The following is a 14,910-nucleotide window of genomic DNA, read 5'->3' on the forward strand; positions in this document are numbered from 1 at the left end:
CTCTTTGAAGTCGGGCTTCCACCCGAGGTCTCTTCCCAATCTCCCCAAGAGCCTGCTCTCCTGGAGGCTCCTCCTTCTGAGGCCCTCCGGTTCTTTAAGCCCCGCCCTTCGCCCCGGGCCTAATTCTTCTTCAGGCCCTGTGCCCCGCCAGGTCTCTTAGGAGACCCTATTCAGGTTCTTGGAGCCTCTAAGACTTTGGTGCCTCGGAGGCCACGCCCCCTGGGGGGCCCGGCCTTTCTGTCACCAAGGCGGCACGCCCCCTAGTGGAAGCCACGCCCACTCTGAGACCACACCCCTCAACTTCTAAGCCCTCTGAAGCCTCAGCCCCTCAAGTTTCTAGGTGGCACCTCCCAAGACTGAGGGCTCCGGAAATCCTTCGGGAGCCCCAGGCCGACTCTCTTCCAAGGCCCCGCCCCTCCCAGGCCCCGCCCCAAACCTCCTCTGAGTCCGCCCCTTCCCGAGCGGCCCGCAGCAGGTGCTCTTCCCGCTACCCACGCCTCTGCCGGTGTTCTCACTGCTGACCGGGCCAGGCTCCGAGCTGCCCGCCGTGTGCATCGGCGTGAGCCCCGGCAGCCGGCGAAGTCGGTGTTCTTCCACGCCGTGCGCTTCGGCGCGCTCTCCTGCTGGCGGGGCGAGATGAGCGCAGGTGAGTGGGACAGGTCCTGGGAGGGGTGCGGCTTATCAGGTTAGCGGCGTTGGGTCTGGGTAGCTGGGCGGTGCTTAGCCTGAAGCGTAACTGGGAAGCGGGCTGAACTAAGAGGGGACTGGAGAACGTTGGGTATATATAACTGGTGAGATGGATGACGGGGAGGGGGAGAAGGAGGGTGTGAGGAACTCTGTGATGGGTGGGGTTTAGCCTGCTTGCCTGGGGATACAGAGGATGCCTAGCAGAGTATAGGGGAATGAGGTGGAATTGGACCTTGCACTTCCGCCTCTCCACCAGAGCCCAAGGGACCAGTACAAGTGACTCAGGTCGAGGAAGACAAGGTGATGGAGGAAAGGAAGGACTTCATTAGGAAGTCCTAGGCGGGGAATCTGAGGCCCACAGAGGGGAAGTGACTCACATCACAAGCTGTCAGACCTGCTCTGTGCCCTCTCTGTCTGTGTCTATATTGTCCCTCTCTGAATCTCTGTTTCTCAATGTGTCTGTTTTGCCACTTCTTGGTCTCTGCCCAGGTCGCTCTTTGTCTGCCTCAGTTTGGATCTGTTTCTGATTTTCTGTCCCTGTCTCTGTCTCCCTCTGACTTTCCTCATTTTAACAAAGTCACATCACCTCCTGCAGAGCCCTCCCAAGCCTTCCATTTCCCTCCAACAATAAGCCCAAATTTCACATCACAGCACTCGAGTCTGACGCCCACAACCACCCCAGGCTGACCCACCTTCTCTCCACTCCACCCTTTGCCACTTTCCAGGCCCACCAGGCACTTTCCTACCTCCGGGCCTTTGCACTTGCTCATCTTGTTCACGTTGAGTGGGAATGCTCCCATCCTCAACCCCGTCACCTTCTCAGAGTTGCCTTCGCTGATCACCCAGTATGAAACGTCATACCCCTTCCTATACGTATTTCCTGTTGTCTTTTCTTGCTTTTGTTTTTTCTATTTATTTGCATCTCACATACTGTTTCTTTCTTCTAATTCTCTTGTCTACTTTCCGTAACCCCTCTGGAATTTTCTCTCCACGAGGGTGGGGATCTCTGTCTCTATGTCCACAGCTGTGTCCCCATTGCCTACCTCGGCACCTGGCACACAGTAAATGTGTAGTCGGTTGAATGAATCTATCTCCCTCTGGCCTCTGGTTCCCTGTATCGCTGCCTCTCTCTTTTGCTGACAATTCCTTGTCCCCTCCTGTTACCCCCTCCCCATGTGGTACGTGGTGTGGGTGGCAGCCAGGGGCTCCTGGGGCCAGGTTTCCTGGTCCCCATCTGACACCATGCTGGGGTGACCTTTGCAGTCACAGGCCCCCTGTCAGAGCTCCAGATCAGCTGCGTCTGCCGGGAAGTGCTCCAGGTGAGGCGATGCTTGGTGGGTTTGGGTGGGGGCAGGGCCCTGCTCAAACCCCCAGAACACTCACTGCCCCCCTCTCCACCCTCCTCCCCAGGGACTGGCCTATCTACACTCACAGAAGAAGATACACCGGGACATCAAGGTGATCTGGGGGCAGAAAAGTAGCCTTGGTGGGTGGGGCCTCTGGGAGATGGTAGTGGTATTTGGAGGGCTCAGGCAGTGTGTGACCAGGGAGCAGAGGCAGAGTTGTGCTGGCAGTAGGGAGGGGTGTCTCTGACAGCCTCTGATCCCCCCTCTCTTCCCCAGGGAGCCAACATCCCCATCAACGACCCTGGGGAGGTCAGACTGGGTGAGTGTGGCTGGTGGGGGTGGGGAGGGGGACTGGCTGGGAGCCAGAGGGGACAGGGACCCTAGGTCAGTATGTCTCTCCCTCTGCCTCCAGCTGACTTTGGTATATCGGCCCAGATCGGGGCCACACTGGCTCGACGCCTCTCTTTCATTGGGACACACTACTGGCGAGGGGTGCCTGGCTGGCAGCCAGGGGTGGTGCGGGCTTGGTGGTGGTGGGCAGCGGCTTTCCCCACCATGGATCTCTGGCAATATCCATCCTGCCTTTTGTCCTGCCTCTGCCTTTCTCTGTTGAGCGATCTGTGTACTCTGTGGCTCTCCCTTGAGTTTTCCATTTCCCTAGGTCTTTCTGTGCATGTCTCCCCTCCACGTGCTTTTCCCAGTGTTTCTGTTGATTTTGATCCTGATCTCTGTCTCTCCATATCTGTCCATGGCTGTCTTTTCTGTCTGTTTCAGTCTGTGGCTCTCCCTGTCTCTTTGCCTCTCTCTGTCTATGTTTTCTAGTCTATCTCTGACTCTCTGTCTTTACCTCTCTCCGTCGTTATTTCTGTCTCTCTGCCTCTTTATGTGTCCGCATCCAACTCTCTCTGTGTCCCATTCTCCGGCTCGCTCCCTGTCTCTCTCCTGTCCCCCCACCCCCTCCCTAGGAGTCTCCCCTCCCCTTCATCATGTCACCCCTGGCTCTCTGAGGGTCTCTGCCCTAGGATGGCTCCGGAAGTGGCGGCCGTGGCCCTGAAGGGGGGATACAACGAGCTGTGTGACATCCGGTCACTGGGCATCACAGCCATTGAATTAGCCGAGCTACAGCCACCCCTCTTTGACGTTCACCCTCTCAGGTAGGCAGATGTGGCAGGTCCACCTGGTCCCAGAGATCCCACTCGACTCTGACCCTGAACACCACCCCCCGCCTGCTTCCCCACATCTAGACCCCCCTACAGGGGTTCCCTCTCCCTTCGAGCCCAACCCGAGAACCTCAACCCAGAAAGCATTTTCTCCAGTCCATACCAGGAGCCCCCAGTGCAGGGAGTCCTGTCTTGAGGCTCCCCCGAGCCCTCTGGAACTCTGTAACATGATGAGCAACATCCCCTGGAAGTGGCGTCCTATGCATCGTAAAACCTACCCCTCATTCTCCTCCTGTCCCTCACTGCTCTCTGCTGACCTCAGTGCCATCGGGGGTCCCTCACATCGTGAGATCTGACCTCCACTGGGAAGTCTGAATCCCATGTTCTGTCCTTGCTTTCTAGAGTTCTCTTCCTCATGACCAAGAGTGGCTATCAGTCCTCCTCGGCTAAAGGAAAAAGGCAAATGGTAGGAGAGAGTCATGGGAAGGCGGGGAGAGAGGGCAGAGTCAGGGCTGATGGTCTGATGGGAGGGTCTCTGGTCCCCTCATCCCAGAACTTGCCTTTTGGGGGGTTATTTATTTATTTATTTACTTTTAGAGGAGGGGGTTGAACCTAGGGCCTCCTGCATGCTAAGCATGCGCTCTAACACTTGAACTGTACCCTCCCCCAGTACTTGCCTTTTTCTTCCCAAGGTCGGCTGCCTTCCACATCTTCGTCAAAGTCACCCTCACCAAGAGCGCCAAGAAACGACCTGGCGCCACCAAGATGCTCAGTGTAAACCTCCCCTCCCTGAGCAGCCTTCCCAAACTCACCCCCTGTGAGAACCCCCCCAGGGCCTCCCTCGGCTCCCTAGAACACTGATGATTTTATTCCACAGAACGCCTATGGCCCTTTCAAAGTCCCTGCTCCCTCTGAAATCCCCAGGGCTCTGCCTTCCAAGACCCTCCAAATTGTACCCCAGACCTTTCCCCCAAGATATGCTGAGTTCTAAAACCTCACAAGTTGCCAACGGCTTCAGGACCCATTCCTGGGGGTTCTCTGGAATTCCAGGGGACACCCGAGACACCTCTGGAATTCTCCAACTTCTCTAAATTCGTCTGATCCCTTCAGACACCTCAGAATCCCCCAGGTGGCAGCTGCCCAGACTTCCCCGCCTTCTTCCTCTATTGGCACCTTCACCGCCAGATTCCCTTAGATGGGTTCTCAAGCCCCTGTGCCAGCCCTCTCCCTGCAGCCCAGCCCTCTGTCTGCTGACCGCCTCCTCCTCCCACCCCCAGCACCGACTGGTGTCCCAGCCCGGGCTAAACAGAGGCCTGATCCTAGAGCTTCTTGACAAACTGAGGAACCCAGGGAAGGGGGCAGCTGTTGGCGAGATTGAAGATAAGGAGCCTGAGGTGAGTGGGCCTTGCTTGGATGACAATAGCACTGGACGGTGCCCACCTTTGCTCAGGCTGCTCCCCTGCCTGGGGTGTCCATTTGTTGCCTCTCTTAGAAGGAGAAAAGCCAGGGAGCATGGGGGCTTGGCACAGAGCTGGGGGCACAGAGGTTACGGGAGAGCCGAGGGCTCCAGACTGGGCTGCTGGAGGCCGGTGGGCCTGACGCGGCTGCCGCTCTGCCCAGCTACCCCCGCCATCCCTCGGCGGATCCGATCCACCCATCGATCCAGCTCTGTGGGGATCCCAGATGCGGACTGCTGTCGTCAGTAGAGAATCCTTAAGCTTTGGAGACCCTTGTAACCCCCTCATCAGATTGCCAGAGACCCCAGAGACCCTCCTCGCTTCTAAACAGACCCTCAGAGGCCCCCCATTACCATCTGATCCCACAAGAGGCCCCAGAGAACCTCATCTACAAAATGATTCTAGAGACCCCTACCTCTCTGCTCTGCACACGGATCCCATAAGATTTCCTGTAACCACCAGGACACCCAAAGACCTCAGAAACCTTGTTCTGATCCCAGATACCCAAGTGGAATCTAAAAATAAACACTCTATAACCATGTTGAACCGCCATCGCCCTGATCACAAATCTTGACCCCAAAATGAGACCCCTGTAAACCAAGATCCCTCCCCTGAAGGGACAGCTCCAGTCCTAAGATCCTGGCTGCAGACCACACCCCACCCCAGTTCTATTCTTTCTATTCCCGAATCCATGTTCCCCAGCTCACTGTGTGTCACCTGCATACCACCCCACCCCAACCCCCATGGCGGCACATAGGAGTTCAGGAAGCTCAGAGGCATGTAGTCCAGACCCACAGCTGACACGGTGAGATGCCTCCCCACTGCCCCGCCGCCCTCCCCTCCCCCTGGGCCACTGCTGACTCTTTCCTATCCCACAGGCTCGCTTACAACCCCCTGGAGGCTTCAAGAGCAGCAGTCCTAGGTCAGGGACCCTCAGCGTGGGAGGGGGGCTGGGATATGTGTGGGGACCGCCCGAGGCTCATGCCTGTCCCTCCTCAGGAGGAACCTGTCAGAGTCCGAAGATGACTACGACAACGTGGACATGTGAGAGAGCGCCTCAGACCCCACCCAGCCCCACCATCCATGACCCCAACCTCAGCCCCTGCTTTCCTTCCACCACTCAGCCGTGACCCCTGGCTGGACACTCAGTACCCACACCTACCTTCACCCTAACCCTGACCCTCCCACACCAGCCCCCACTCTCCTCCCCACCAACCCTTCACCCCTAACCTCACCCCAACTCAACCCTGGAGCCCCTGCCACATCCTAGTACCCAGCACTCACGTCATTCACTGATTCATGTCGGGCTGCTGCTCCAGACTGAGCTCCTCGACAGCAGGAGCCCTGCCTGCTCTCGCACTGCTGAAGCCCAGCATTGTGCTGGCACACCCTCTGTAGACTCCTTTGTGAATGTATGAATGAATGAATGAATGAATGAATGAACAAATGAATGAGTAAACTGATTTTTCTCTTCCTTCCCGAGGCCTGTGGTAGTGGAGACACGCCCAGCAGATGATCCTACTGCCCCCAGCAACCTCTATATCCAGGAATGAGTCCCTGGGTTTGGAGGTGTGTGTTAGGAATCAGTCTCTGCACCCCCTCCCCTCCCCAGTGGACACAGTATAGTGGTCATGACATGCCTGTGTCTACCAATAAACGTGATTTTACCCTCTGCTGTCATCTTGGATTTCTGGGGGAAGGGGAGGAGTGCCGAATTCCTGGATGCCTACTGACGCCCCCCAAATTTCAACGATCCAGTACAACATCAGGGAAGTAGCACAGACTTTATTTCTACAGCACATGGCCACCTCTCCCCCAGCAGCCTTGGGAGGAGGGATTTGGGGACTAAGGGGCTTGCTGTAAGAATAAGGCACTTGAAGTGGGAGTGAAGGGCCAGCTGTGGGTGTCTCAGCTAAGCTGGTCCTCATACAGCTTGTGGAAACAATCACCAGCAGGGAAGAAATCCCAACATCTCTCTTGGTACAGACCAGCCCCCACTTTCCTCCCCACCAACCCTTGACCCCTAACCTCACCGCAACTCAACCCTGGACCCCCTGCCACATCCAAGTCCCCAGCTCCTCCTAGATGTTGCTCCAACACCCAGACCTCAACTGCAGCCGTAACCCCCAACCCCTGACCTCATCTTTCTTTATCTTCTCACCCAAACTCACACTGAACCTCAGCCCCTGGGAATTCTTCCCGCTCCAGACCCTCAGGCCCAGAACTCAACCTCAACCCCAGGAATCAACCCAGGTCCCCATCTCCCTCAGCCACAGGCCTGCGGGAGATCCATTCCACACATCTCGTCTGTAGTAGGCTCCCATGCGGCATGCCCGGCACCGAGTGAGAACCCGACCCCCAGGAGCTCATAGGACCTGTGTTACTAGGTGTCTGTGATGATGCAGAGACCTAATGCACTGTCAACACTGATATCCAAGTGTTGCTGTTACTATGATCGTCATGGTTATTAGTCCTTTCACCCTCAGCTCCAGCCCAGACAGAGTCAAATCCTGGCCCTCATGAGCTCAGACTTCCAGCCCTAACCCACCCCAGTTCTTGCTCCCAAAACCCTCTTCCCCCACTTAACCCATCTGTGTGTTTCAGCCCCACCCTCGCAGAAGACAGACCTCCTCCTCCACCCCCCAAAGTTAGGTCCTGGGCCACAGCTGGGGGGCTGGGGCCAGGAGGCAAGGGTCCACAGATGCTGGGATACTGAGCTCTCCAGGGCTGGAGTCTAGGACACTAGGTCTCTTGAAGTCCTGGACGACCGTCATGATGATCCCACTGGGATCTGGAAGTGGCATCCCTGAACCTAGGTGTGGGACTCAAAATATTTAGCCTGATGAACACTCATCAGTAGCTTTTCCTTGGAAACTCCTGCTGTGCCCAGGATTCACCCTTTAGTTGCCAGAATATGTTGATGTTGTTGGGGGGGCGGTTAGATGGGAAGGCTGGAGTGGTGGTCGGATATTGTGGGGAGGGTCAGACCCAGGATGCAGCATCAGTTCTGGCAGGGGCAGACTGCAGGGTGCCCTCTCTCGGAGATCATCTCAAGTATTTCCCCACTCTCCCTCTCTGTTTCCAAAGCCCAAGTTCCGTTCTCCATCTGTCGAGGGTCCTTGGGGGACTGCGGATGAGGGGCAGCTGAGCCCAAGGGTACTGGTCCGCTGTGCCAGTGGGCCTCCCCCCCCCGCACACCCCAACTTGAGCCTCCCGCAGCCACCCGAAGCCCCCACCTAACCGCTCACTCAGGTAACAAGGCAGGCTGGGGTAAGGAGGTGGGCATAGGTGGGGGTTAGGGCAGGTCGGGGGGGTGCTTTGGGGGCTGATTTTCCCCACCCCATCTCAGAAACTTCACTGTGGAACCCAGCCCTCGGGAACATGACCAGCCCCCGCTGTTGCCCCCCATGAAGGAAAAGATGAAGAGAAAGGTGAGGCCAGCTGTGCTGAGGACTCACACCTCTGATCGGGGCTGGGGATGTCTGGTTGGGGTTGCAGGGCTGAAGAATAATAATGATGACAGGTGACATTTGTTGAGCAACTCCTCTGTGCCAGACACTGACCTCATGTCTTTACATGATATATGCCTTCACAGATGGAGATAGATAGCACAGAGTTAGACATTGTCCCCCATTTCAAAATGGGGAAACTGAGGCACAGCGGGGTAAGTAGCTTTCGAAGGTCATAAACCTTTGAGGAGGCAGAGGCAGGATATGAACCTTGGCACTCCAGAGTCTTAACCAGGGCACCTTCCTGTCCCCTCCTCTCTTCTGCTGGATGGGCTGCTGCTCTGCCCCTATGGCCCCCCCAGGGTTGTGCCCTTCTTGTAAAGTTGTTCAATGGCTGCCCTCTCCGGATCCACAGCACGGCGGCTTCGACACACCCCTCCAACAAATGTGAGCATTCAGGAGAGTCTCAGAGTATGTGATGGGGATGGGGAGGGTCCTTAATGGAGGTGCAGATGCAGGGACAAGGGGAGGGTCTTAATGGGGTTGGAGTGGCCGAGCTGTGTTGGGGGCAGAGCCAGGGGTGACAGTTGGGGTTTAAGGATCAAAGATGGGTAGAGTGAAGATGAGTTTGAGAGTGAAAACCAGAAAAATTAGAGTTTGGAGGCCAGGAGTGTCAGATAAGGCAGAAAGGCCAGCGTTTGGAGTACAAGCCTAGGGACAGATGGACCCCATTTACCTCAGTTGGAGGTTAGTGGCAGAGAGGCTAAGATCAGCATATTGGGGTCAGGAGGCTTAGGGATTAGAATGTAGCCGAAAGGGAAAGTATTTGGGGATCAAAGATGTGGAGACAAGGTCAGTGAAGGGTAAATGTTAAGGAAACAGTGTTAGAATTTACTTTCTGTCACACTGGACAGAAAAAGCTATACGTCAGGGCATCTGAATTTGAGGATCAGTGTTGAGATAGGAGTAGCATTTAGGGAGCAGACTGGTGAGAAGGGGGGATAGAATTTAGAGGGCTATTACGGGAGGCATGTTTAGTGTTGAGGTCAGAATTGAGGAGACAGAGGGTCAGGATTTGTGGGTCAGAGATGGAAGAACCAGCAGAACGCGGGAGGTCAGAGGCTGGGGAGAATGAGACCGGCTCCAGGGAACAGGTCAGGGTTTGAGTTCAGATTTGGGAAAACAGGGACTGGAAATGTCAGTGTTGGAGGCAAGTAGAGAATTGAGGGTCAGGGCTGGGAACAGAGTACCCGTGTTTGGGGTCAGATGAGGGGGCCTGGGAGGTCCTCGATGATGAGGCAGGTCCCAGCATCTTCATATCTGTTCCCCAAGACCAGCACTTACTCCTGGGAGCTGAGGAAGGCATTTTCATTCTGAACCGAAATGATCTGGAGGCCACGCTGGAGATGGTGAGGGCCAGGCGGCACCGCGGGTGAGCCAAGGGTGGGAGGCTGGAATTGGGAGGTGCTGGAGTCTTACAGGAGCTGTCTCCTCCATCGTCTGCAGCTCTCTTCTAGCCCGACTACCTGGGTGTTCTCCATCAACCATGTCCTCATGTCTCTCTCAGGTCTGGCTGTGGGTTGGTAGGGATGGGTTGGGGTGGGGGGGTCAGAACTTAAGGAGTCAATGGTCAGGGTGTGGGAGCTAGCTGGGCACAGCTGAAAAAAACACTTAGGATCCCCTTCCACAGAGCCCACAATTCAAATCCCAGCCACGTTTTCAATGTAGGACTTGGGGCAAGAGACTTTGGCTTCCCAAGCCTCTGTTTCCCCATCTGTACAATGGGGCTCACAATACTGCCACGTCTCAAGTCAGTTTTGAGGTCATTCCTACAGTGAGTTAGTCTTTACATTTCTTTGATGGTCATATGACAGTCCTTATCCCACACTTTACTTAACTAGAGTGAGCGAGCTGTATGTTAAAATTTTGTGTCATTGTTTTACAAACGCTTTGTGTAAAGAATTTCTCATTTGTGAGGAAACACCAAGCCAGATAGGATTTGTGAGCTCATTAATATCACATGTGGGATGAGAAACTTTTACAGAATCTCTAGGTATGTTTCTTCTTAAACTTTTGTAATATGTGTAACTTCAGCTGACTGGTTAAGTGTCCATAGTTTCTCATGTGACTACAGGCACCACTAGTGTTAGGAACGTACTTATTTTACTCACCATTGTTCACCAGAGCCAAGCACACTGCCTGGCCTCCCGTGGGAATTTAAAATATGTTAAGTGAGAAGGGAATATATACAGGTGCTTGAGATTTAATGGCTTGGGCATTTCAAAGGGATGTGGCCCAGGGAAGGGATGGGGAAAGCTGGGAGTGTGCAGTGCCCTATGAATTCCTGCTTCCCCTACCTACACACACCCTGCAGGAAAGACCCCCCTCCTGTATTCTCATAGCAACCTGGGCCTGCTGGAACGGAAAGAGGCCAGAGCAGGAAGCCCCACTGCTCACATCAGTCCCCACCGGCTCCTAGCAAGGTACGAGACCCCTGTGGAACCACAGACCCCGCTAATATCTGATTCCTGCCCCCACCGCCCCCACTCACGCCTACCTTCTTCTGCAGAAAGAACATGGTCTCCACTAAGATCCAGGATACCAAAGGCTGCCAGGCGTGCTGTGTGGGTGAGCGAGAATCTCGTGGATATTCAGAGGGGAGCGGGGCCAGGGGCATGACTTGGACTGTAGCCACTGAAGAGGGTTGCAGAATTAAGGCAGGGTGTCCAGAGCCCGGGGAAAGATGTGTGGCCTTTGGGGGCGCGGGGCAGGGGAGACAGGATTGACCCTAACCCATCCTTCCCCACCTCCACAGCGGAGGGCGCTAGCTCCGGGGGCCCGTTCCTGTGTGGGGCATTGGAGACATCCGTGGTCCTGCTTCAGAGGTAGCAGCCCGTGAACAAGTTCCTGCTGGTCCGGGTGGGGGGCCTGTAAGCACTGGGGACTTTGTCAGGTTCTGTGGCGGGGGCCTTCCACTCTTCTGCTGAGAGCTCTTTGAAGTCGGGCTTCCACCCGAGGTCTCTTCCCAATCTCCCCAAGAGCCCGCTCTCCTGGAGGCTCCTCCTTCTGAGGCCCTCCGGTTCTTTAAGCCCCGCCCTTCGCCCCGGGCCTAAATCTTCTTCAGGCCCTGTGCCCCGCCAGGTCTCTTAGGAGACCCTATTCAGGTTCTTGGAGCCTCTAAGACTTTGGTGCCTCGGAGGCCACGCCCCCTGGGGGGCCCGGCCTTTCTGTCACCAAGGCGGCACGCCCCCTAGTGGAAGCCACGCCCACTCTGAGACCACACCCCTCAACTTCTAAGCCCTCTGAAGCCTCAGCCCCTCGAGTTTCTAGGTGGCACCTCCCAAGACTGAGGGCTCCGGAACTCCTTCGGGAGCCCCAGGCCGACTCTCTTCCAAGGCCCCGCCCCTCCCAGGCCCCGCCCCAAACCTCCTCTGAGTCCGCCCCTTCCCGTGCGGCCCGCAGCAGGTGCTCTTCCCGCTACCCACGCCTCTGCCCGTGTTCTCACTGCTGACCGGGCCAGGCTCCGAGCTGCCCGCCGTGTGCATCGGCGTGAGCCCCGGGCAGCCGGCGAAGTCGGTGTTCTTCCACGCCGTGCGCTTCGGCGCGCTCTCCTGCTGGCGGGGCGAGATGAGCGCAGGTGAGTGGGACAGGTCCTGGGAGGGGTGCGGCTTATCAGGTTAGCGGCGTTGGGTCTGGGTAGCTGGGCGGTGCTTAGCCTGAAGCGTAACTGGGAAGCGGGCTGAACTAAGAGGGGACTGGAGAACGTTGGGTATATATAACTGGTGAGATGGATGACGGGGAGGGGGAGAAGGAGGGTGTGAGGAACTCTGTGATGGGTGGGGTTTAGCCTGCTTGCCTGGGGATACAGAGGATGCCTAGCAGAGTATAGGGGAATGAGGTGGAATTGGACCTTGCACTTCCGCCTCTCCACCAGAGCCCAAGGGACCAGTACAAGTGACTCAGGTCGAGGAAGACAAGGTGATGGTGTTGATGGACGCTAAGGACCCTTCTGGCTCTCCCTCACTATTCCTAGATCTCGGATTTCCGACCCCCACATCATGTAACTCTCAGAAACTCTAACTCCGGTCCTTGCCCGTCTCTCTTTGCTTTTCACACTGAACTTATTGTCTGGTCCCTCAGTAACCTTCTAAGCCTCACTTACTGCTCTTAAAGCTCCCTCTCTATCTCCTTCGAGGGTCTCTGAAGCTGGTGACTCCAGAGGGGGCCCCAGTCCGGGGGCTTCGAACTCCAGAGATCCCCATGACTGAAGCAGTGGAGGCCGTAGGTACGTGCAAGGACGGTAGGGCCCGGGGTCCTGGTTGGAGGGTTAAGTGAATATCCAAGGGTAACAGGCACTGATTTCCTCCCAGCTATGGTCAGGGGTTGGCTCCAACCCTGCTGGAAGCATGGAGTGTAGGTGTGGGCTCTAGGCTCAGACAAGGGAAGCTCCTGCATCCCAGCACCCACAACCCAGTCCCTCCTTCAAACATCTCATTCATCAGAAGGATGGGGAGAACTGAGTCAGGGTGTGAAGTCCTGGAGAAGCTTCCTCCAGTCTCAGTTCAGACAGGTCTCCCTTCTCTACCCCCAGTGTCTCTTAGGTCCAGGGCTCATGCAGGACCAGTGTGTGACCTTGGGTAATGGACTTTGCTTCTCTCTGAGCCTCAGTCTCCCAACTATAAAATGGGATCACTATAGAGATATGTGGGTTAAGAGCATGGACCAGACTGCCTGGGTTGGAATCCAGCTCAATGACCTTAGGCATATGACCTAATCTTCCTGTGCCTCACTTTCCTCCTCTGGAAAATGGAATGAAAAATGGTGCTTGGCTCACAGAACACTATGTGTCAGACATTGCCCTTATGCTTTTGTATTTTCCTTAATCCTTTTGGTCGCCTATCAGGTAGGTATTATGATGTCAAAGGTTGGTATTCTGAGGTGCAGAAAGATTAAGTCACTTGCTTGAGGTCACACAGCGGATACGTGTTGTTAGCAAGACTGATTATTTCTGGACCTGAGGATTGCAGAGACTACCTCCCTGCTCTCTTTGAGGGAAAGGGGAGGAGTCTTCTAGACACTGACACATGCAACTTTTCCCCCAGCTGCTGCAGGAACTCAGAGACCCCACCCTCACCTTCTGTCTGCTTGGCTCCCATAGGTATGAGCTTGGGGTAGGGGAGAGAGGACTGGGAAGGGGGGAGGCTTCGGATGGAGAGAGGGCATCCTGACATGTCCCCAGCCACCTGGATCTTTGGCCTGAACATTCACTCACTTGGTCTCCCTGCTAGCATCCCTGCCCCCTATAGTCCAATCCCCAACACAGCAGCTGAGGGGGAATTTTCATTTTGTATTTTTAATTTAGCTTTTTATTTTGACATGACATTTATTCTCTCAGAGAAGTTACAAAAATAAAACTAAAAATTCTGTATCCCCTTCACCCAGATTCCTCATATTTTATTTTTTAACCACATTTGCTTTTTTGCTCTTTCATATACGTTTAGTTATTTTTCTACTTGCATATGAATTATAGACATGATGACTGATTCCCATTTATCCCTATATACTTCAATACATGTTACCTATACCAACGCAAGGACATACTCTTACAAACCACCATACAGCTGTCAAAATCAAGAAACTAACACTGAGCTCTCACTGCCTTCTAATTCACACACCCATTCAAGTCTGTCCAGTTGTCCCAGTGATGCTCTTTATAACCAAAAATCATACTTTTTTTTTTTTTCTGGTCCAGGACATGACCTAGGACAATGGGTTGCATTTGGGAGTCATGTTTATTTATTCTTTAACACGAATCAATTCTTCACACTTTTCTTTGTATTTCATGACCTTGACACTTTTGAAGCATACAGGAAATTTGTTTTAACAAACGTCCCTCAAGTTTTTTGAGGTTTCCAGGTTAGGCGTTTTGGGCAGGAACACCACAGTAATGATGGTGTGTCCTCCTCATTGTATCAGATCAGGAAGCAGATGTCAGTTTGTCCCATTACAGGCAACGTTACCTTGGTTATTTGGACAAGGTGGAGTCAGCCAAGTTCCCCATTAGAAATTTACATTTTTTTCCTTTGTATTAATACGTATCTTTTCTGATGATTTGTTGAGATGTTTGTAAATTTGCTATTCCTCATCAGACTTCCACACACTAGTTTTACCTTTGATGATTTTTGCCTGAGTCTACTATTAGGATGGTTACTAAATGGTGGTTTTCTACTTTTATCACTCCTTCTACATTTATTGGTTAGCATTCTACTGCAAGGAAGAGCTGTCCCTTCTCCACCATGTATGTTTGCATACGTGTGCTGGTGTGTTCTTCCAGCATAGTCTCAATAGTTTCCATTTTATTCTACGGGATGTAATCTATTAGTATCATTAATTAGAGGCACAAATTCTCCCAGTTATAGCCATCGAGAGCCCCTTCAAGGACTTCTTTGAACTTTTGACATGGCACAGGGGTCTTTTGAAATCCAGATCTGACTGTGTCACCCTCCACCTGTTCAACACCCAATCCTGGCCACAGCCCACACAACCATGACTTCTGCTGTCAAGCCCCCTCCCACCTCAAGGCCTTTGTGCAGGCTGTTCTCTCTGCTCAGAACACTCTTCCCTGCCCTTTCACCAAGTTCCCTGCTGAACGTCTTTCAGGCTCCAGCATCCATTCTTGGGGGTGCACGTTGGCCGACCCGTTGGGCTAGGTTCCCTGGGTGTGTGCCTCACGCTGCTTTGCACTCACGTCATTCACTGATTCATGTTGGGCTGCTGCTCCAGACTGAGCTCCCCGAGAGCAGGAGCCGTG

The 14,910-nt window shown here is 54.4% G+C and overlaps 1 protein-coding gene across 1 annotated transcript; it reads left to right on the plus strand.

Annotated features, from left to right (window-relative positions):
• Positions 1 to 620: 620 nt before the first annotated feature.
• LOC106731194 (mitogen-activated protein kinase kinase kinase kinase 1-like) lies at positions 621 to 6,921 on the plus strand. Its single transcript, XM_032476162.1, is given in 12 exon segments — positions 621 to 646; positions 1,951 to 2,006; positions 2,098 to 2,145; positions 2,310 to 2,352; positions 2,446 to 2,518; positions 3,056 to 3,187; positions 3,596 to 3,629; positions 3,631 to 3,659; positions 3,886 to 3,967; positions 4,471 to 4,587; positions 4,814 to 4,891; positions 5,396 to 6,921. Coding segments are annotated over 12 exon segments (714 nt in total). The 5' UTR covers positions 621 to 636; the 3' UTR covers positions 5,408 to 6,921.
• The last annotated feature ends 7,989 nt before the right edge of the window (positions 6,922 to 14,910 follow it).

This window comes from Camelus ferus, chromosome X (assembly GCF_009834535.1).
Source record: "Camelus ferus isolate YT-003-E chromosome X, BCGSAC_Cfer_1.0, whole genome shotgun sequence".
NCBI classification, from domain to species: Eukaryota; Metazoa; Chordata; class Mammalia; order Artiodactyla; family Camelidae; genus Camelus; species Camelus ferus.